This window comes from Chinchilla lanigera, unplaced genomic scaffold (genome assembly GCF_000276665.1).
Source record: "Chinchilla lanigera isolate Chin_1 unplaced genomic scaffold, ChiLan1.0 scaffold00063, whole genome shotgun sequence".
NCBI classification, from domain to species: Eukaryota; Metazoa; Chordata; class Mammalia; order Rodentia; family Chinchillidae; genus Chinchilla; species Chinchilla lanigera.
Genome location: NW_004955464.1, coordinates 6,854,262 through 6,861,279, shown reverse-complemented (window position 1 = coordinate 6,861,279; position 7,018 = coordinate 6,854,262). Strand labels below are relative to the sequence as shown.

Genomic DNA, 7,018 nt, shown 5'->3' with positions numbered 1-7,018 from the left:
AAAAAAAAAAAAAAACAATCTTACAACATTTGACTAATCATTATATGTATATTTATATCAGAACAATAATATAGTTTTTCAGAACATATTGTATGACCAATGCTGTTAGGCATTCTACATATAGTCTATCATTTCTTTATCACAGACTGTAATTTAATACAGTTTTCCACATTTTACACAAATTGATGCTCACAGAGGTTAAGTTGTCCTACACTTAACTTGTCCTAAATTGTTAGGGCAAGTTAACTTGTCCTAAATTCCATACTGACTGTTCAAACTAATATTCAAACTCATGTCTGTGACTCCAAAATCTGCACTTTTTGTATTTTCAAAATGCCATGCCACCATGCACTACATTGCTTCCTTGATATAGGGGTTGTTTTGTTTCTGTAGATTTGGTCCAGCAAGTTAATTGTGCAACCAGACTTGGTTGACATTGTGGCAAGAGTATTACTCCTAAATTTTTAAATATACTACTTTAAAATGTAGGTGTTTGTGTTGTATTACATATTGATATCCCTCAAACTGGTTACTCAGATAAGCAAATACAGACATGTAAGATTGATCAAACAGTTATTGCACTACTTAGTTTGCTTAAGCTACATTAATCTTCTTTGTGCTTTTGAACCTATTAGACTAATTTCCAGTTCATGGCTTCTACACCTACTCTGAAATACTATTCCCTGAGTTTTATAAGATGTTCCCTTTACTCTGGATCCTACTGTCAGCATACATTCCCACTTCATTAAAAGGGTTCTAGGGCCAGGGATTTAGCTTAGTAGCACAGCACCTGCCTGGTAAGCATGAGGTTGTGAGTTCAATTCCTGGTACCAAAAAAAAAAAAAGATTCTAAGACCTAAGACCTATAACCATTAAAGAAGCATACTCTAGTTTTCAGGAAAAGTAAACATTGACTTCTTGGATGCCATTTTCTTATTTGGTATTACTGCATTTAGGGCTATCAAAGGAAGCTTTTAAGCCAGGCATGGTGGCGTGGTGGTGCACACATGTAATCCTGACATTTTTGGAGGCTGAGGCAGGAGGATTGCAAATCTGAGCCTAGCCTGGGCAACTTAGCTATGTCATGAGGCCATGTCTCAAAATAAAAAAACTCTTTAAAAGGACTGGGAATGTAGCTTAGTGCAGAGGCCCTGGGTTCAATTCCTAGTACCACAACAAGAAGAAGAAAAAGGAAACTTGTACATGTCTAGCGAACATATTTTGCTGTTCCATTCCTGAGCAGCTCTTGTCAGGAAGTTCTTGTAATTATAAGCTGTCTCCCTAATGAAGGCCTTATATATTTACTATTCTTTTCTCAAAAGTATTTAAATTAGAATTTGCTTAGTGAATAACATTTTTAATTAAAAGAAAAAACTGCCTAATATGGATTTATTGTTTTGTTTTGTTGTTTTATTTGTGAGACAGGGTCTTGCTATGTTGCCCAGGCTGGCTTCAAACTTCCTTCCCTCCCCACTCAGCCCTCTGAGTAACTGGGATGACAGGCATGTGCTACCACACCAGCTCTAATATGGATTTAAATAAGCCCTAAATTGTAGATCTATATTTCGTATTTGTCTCAACCGAAGTTACAAAGAATAAATCCTATCTGTGGTACTAAGCTTTCCAAAAATCCTCTTCTTTCCTTAATGTCTCATAACTCTATTTATTGTCTTAATTTGTTATAGTCATTAGATAACTTTGTTGACCCAACCAATATAAGGTTTGTAGAAGCAGGCACCTAATTTGAACATTTTTTAACACCTTTGAGCCAGTAGTGTTTATCCTGAGTCCACTAACACAGTTCATATGGTAAAACAGTACAATTTAAGAAGAACATCAATATTTTGGCTGTTAACTACATGAGCCTCTACACTGTGATAATACAAATGATTTCATGCTTTCCAGACCTTGATAAAATTGGAAAACAAACTTTCATTTAATAAATGCCCTTTACTGAAAAAAGAACTTTATAAACATGAATCTTTTATAGTGAAAGATTGGGAATTGGTATTTGTTAATGTCTGGTCTAGTTTTGGATAATCATGAGTATTAACAATATGATTGACTTGTTGATAAAAATAATGAATGTTTTCATTTCAGGGAATGTTGTGGGCAACTTGGGACATTCCTTCTTCAGTCAGAGTTTCCTTGGCAGTAAAGAACACGGTGGATTCTTGTATGTAACATCTACCTACCAGTCACTGCAGGATCTTGTACTCCCAACCCCACCTTATTTGTTTGGGATTCTCATCCAGAAATGGGAAACTCCTTGGGCTAAAGTGTTTCCCATTCGACTAATGTTGAGACTTGGAGCTGAATATCGACGTAAGTAGTTAAGAACACCTATTCGTACAGCGCCTGTTGATTCTGGGTGCAAAAAAAGAAATGGAAAAAAAAATCCATGTTATTCTAGGCTATATAACTAAAACATGGTAACTCAACCTCCTCTATTTGGTAATATAATTTAGCAGACTGAAATAGCGAGGCTCAATCTGACCAGCAGCCATCTACAAGGGAAAGGACTTAAAATATCAAATGAGGTTGGTGATTTTATGGTTCATTAGGAACAGTTATTTTGAGAAAAATTAATCTGAACTTAACAAATAACTTTATTTTTTATATTGTGTCTATTGTATATGATGAGCATGTTTATTATCAATTGGTTGAAAAATAGCTATGGGCAGTTATATTTTACTTAACCCAACAGTTCATTCAAGCCAGTGGTAGGGAGACCTTTCTCAGTAAGGTAGGCCACTGAAGGGGGCTTCTTAACCCATGTTTGTAGCAAGACAACTACTACAAGTTGTAGTGGTAATTTTTTTAAAAAGACATTAACAATTAAGTGCAAATTTTATTTTTAACTTCATGTGTTTGCCTGATTAAAAATTCCCTGATCCAAGAATCAGACCACTTGAGTAAGGTTCTCAACTCTGTATTATACTCAAGTTTTCTGATTGTCAGTTTCTTAAGTTCTTTGACTGTCAGTTTCTTTTATAAATGAGATTTTAATACTTGCCTTATATTTTAGGGGTTTTTTTTGTTTTGTTTTCTTGTTTTTGTTTTTTTTGGTACTGAGAATCAAACTCAGGACCTTGTGCTTGCCAGGCAGGTGCTGCATTGCCTTATATATTAGATTATGTATTAAAAAGATCAAATGAAAAAATAAATACATGAAAAGATCAAATGAAGTCATGAGTGCAGCATCATTTATAAACAACAGCACAGCATATGTTCTCCACAAATCAGTTTTCTTCTTTCACTCATTTAATTCTTCACTCAGTAAGAATTTAAGCAAGGGTTGCCATGTGTCATGAATCCTGGAAATTTAGAAATGGCTAAGACACAGATGTACTGTCTTGGGAATCTTTGTAAGGACCATATCCATAAATCATGATTATAATAGTATATTGTATTAAAACTCACGCTTAAGTTCTTTGGGAGCCCTAAAGATGAGCTCTTACTTGACCAAGCATAGGGGAGTTGGACAAAGGTGCTTCTGGATGGAACTCTGAAGGAGGCAAACAAATCAGCTAAGTGAAGCAGGGAAGGAACTGGTTGAATGCACAAGAAGCAACTTGTGTATTTTTGTGATTCGTACTGGCATTTCAAAGCATAGTTTGAGGAATGAGCCGGCTAGTATTATCACCTGGTATTTGGGTCTTTTAAAGAGAGTCCTCATTAGAAGATCTCTTAAACTTTTTGAGCATAGAAGAATTGAGAGGTACACTGTATAATTAAATACATGGTGAACGTCTAAATTTTAAAAGTACTTAATACAGTAAAAAATACATTGCTTTTAATCTTCTCAAAATAGTGCCCCTTGTTTCAAACACATTTATTCCATCATTCTTGCCACTTTCCAAAGTAGTTCTGGAAGTCCTTGTTCACGTCTGTAGTTGCACTGTCCCAGGTACCTCGATGGCCTGAATTGATTAAAGTTTACCTTTCAGGGTCATTTTAACTTTAAGGAGGAACCAGAAGTCACATGGTACCAGATCCACTAAATAAGGTAGATGAGGACACAGTATTTTTATAAGCCAGCATTTCCAGTAGATGGCACTCAGCAGCAAGATGCACTGTTTTTTTTAAAATCACACCTTGTAAAGACACTCAAAAGAGTATTTCTCCCAGAACTGCTTCAGAAAGTGGCCAGAATAATGAAATAAGTGTGTTCGGAGTAAGGGAGAGTAATTTGAGGGGGATTAGTAGCAATGTCTTTTACTGCAATAATTTTTTAAAAAATTTTTAAATATTCACTGTATTTTTATGTCACATAGTATATTTGGTTTCTAGATTGTAGCAATCCAGTGTGAAGAAGATTGCTTCATGAGACTTTATGGATCCTTTTTCTTCTTTTCTTCAGTACTGGGGATTAAACCCAGGGACCTGCTGCCACTGAGCTAATCCCAGAGTGAGCCACTTATTTATTAAGTGGACCCTCAAGTTATGATTGGCCTGACATATGAATGACTTGGGTTATGACTGAAATTTTAGCTTTAACTTATGACCAAAGTCCTGCATTATGGCCCGAATGCCAGCTGCTTGTACTTCCAGATGGTCTCAGATACAGATTTCATCCTTAAAGAGTTCTGGAAGGAAATTACAACATCCTTTCCTGAATGGGGTTAGTTGAGAAATCCTAGGCTAATGTCTCTCTAAGGACACTGAACTCTGCCTGTATACAGGGGAGAGTCTTTAAATGCTGTGTAGAGGAGTCTGAGCCTTCAGTTGACAACTTGAGTTACAACCAGCCCTTGAGAATGAATTGATTAAGTTCATAGGTCAATGGCCCATGGTATTTATGTTTTTTTGAGACAGGGTCTCATTATGTAGTTCAGGCTAGCCTTGAATTTACAGCAATCTTCCTACCTTAGCCTCCCAAGTGCTGGGATTACAGGTATGCACCACCACTCCCAGCTTGTGGGTCATTTTTGAAAAAGCTGTATCAGAAAGCTTACTCTGGTCATCAGAAGACTTACCTTACTCAAGAGTTCTCTGCTACCATGCTAAAAACTTTTTATGCTCTACGTTTGATATGTCATAATGAGCCATTGCAATTACATTTTGAAAATTATATTAGCCATGATACCTCTTTTCACAGAATTTTAAGCTGACAAACTTAGTTTGATCATTTCCATCTCTGTAGTTTATCCCTGCCCGCTGTTCAGTGTGAGATTTCGGAAGCCGTTGTTTGGAGAGACGGGGCATACCATCATGAATCTTCTTGCAGTAAGTTGAAAATTGTCGTTATTGTTGTTATTATTATTTTACTGGAGTTTGTATGGGAGAAAGAAGAGAAGGGTTTTATTATTTTGTTGGTAGCCCAACCCCTGCTACTTCAGGCAGGTAAAGATTTATCCTGGAGGAGAAGAAGAGAATATACATACTCTATGAAAAACATAGGAAGCTTCAGGGTGAAATACAGGATTCCAGTCTCTGAGTATATACACTTACTAGGTGTGTGACCTTGCAAAGTTATTGTGAAGGTTAGAGGTAGTATATAAATGTAACATCTAACCTTTTTGTCTTGTTTTCATTTTAAGATTGGTTTGCCCTGTATCTAAATAACTTATTCAGCCAAAGATTGGGCAGATTGTACTCAGATTCCTTAAACTAGTAAGGCTTTTTGTGTTGATGGATCTGTATATAGAACTGAGACATAAACTTCACTATTTTCCTGTCATTTGCTCTCTTGTGTCTCCTCTGTCAATCTATAGGGTCTAATTCTTTTGACAAAATCTGTGCTGCATATGTGCACAGCCTAAGGTCAATCTGGGATATTTGGAGTGTTTATGAAGCCTCCTGTCATGTCTTACCTCCCAGAACTCCTTATTAAACTCTTACTGTCTACATACACACTCCTAATCCCAAACAGGCTGGTGACCTTAGGTTAACACAGTATTGGCCACTGGGATTACTACATTTTATAGTACTCCAAGTCAAGTAAACTCTTTCAGGTAGCAAAGCATGTGGTTTTTATAAACTATTCTGCCCTGGTTGAGGTACTCACCTACCTCATAGAGCTTGAGGGGAGCCCTAGACAAGACAGTCACAGACTCTACTCATCTTACCTGAAATTCACTAGTTCTCATAAAAAATACTTTTCAATGTATTATGTATGTTTGATGTAATTTCAGAGTATTGAAATGGGTTTTGTTTTGTTTCATGGCACTAGAGCTCAAACCAGAGCTTTACACATCCTAGGCAAGAACTTTACCACTGAACTACATCCCCAGCCCTGAAGTAGGGTTTTGTTTTGTTTTGTTTTGTTTTGTTTTGTTTTGTTTTGTTTTGTTTTGTTGAGACAGTCTCTCGCTCTGTATTTCAGGCTGGCCTTGAACTAATTATGCAGCCCGCCTACATAATGTTAAGTGGTGGGAAAGCAGGGTAAACTTTCAAGTACCTGTTTAATGTTGGGTATAAGGGATAACTATTTGGTTTATATGCTTACAAGACTTTTCAGTCCAGAGAGCTAGAATATACATAGTAGGGCTTTTATTATACATTTCTTCATTATTTGAATAAATAGAATCTTTCAATATTGACATTCTTTCCGTTTGTGCTAGTTTTAGTACTATAAATCAAATCCTACCAGCTGACGTTTTAATTCTACTTGAATTTGCTTTTGTGCAGGACTTCAGAAATTACCAGTATACCTTGCCAGTAGTTCAAGGTTTGGTGGTTGATATGGAAGTTCGGAAAACAAGCATCAAAATTCCTAGTAACAGATACAATGAGGTAAGATTTAGCATGAAGGCATATTTTTCATTGCTGGTAAACATGAATGAAAGTGAAAATTATGTAATTACTTTAAATTTTACTTTTAATTGACAGTGAAATCAGTTCATAATATTTTATAGCTTACTTTAGTTATGGGAAACTTCATTACACAAAGGCAGTACATTAAATTCATGGCTTATTTAGTCATTGATTATGTTGTTTGACTTTTGATGCTACATATGATAATCAGTGATATATTTGTATTTTGATAAAAAAATTAGAAACTGTTAGTGTTTTT

The 7,018-nt window shown here is 35.8% G+C and overlaps 1 protein-coding gene across 1 annotated transcript in view; it reads left to right on the top strand.

Annotated features, from left to right (window-relative positions):
• Zfyve9 (zinc finger, FYVE domain containing 9) overlaps positions 1–7,018 on the top strand; it is a gene marked incomplete at its 5' end in the record, with an annotated part of 129,378 nt that overhangs the window by 74,058 nt on the left and 48,302 nt on the right. The window contains 3 exon segments of the mRNA XM_013521608.1: positions 2,101–2,325; positions 5,147–5,229; positions 6,634–6,738. Coding sequence (XP_013377062.1) covers positions 2,101–2,325; positions 5,147–5,229; positions 6,634–6,738 — 413 coding nt within the window.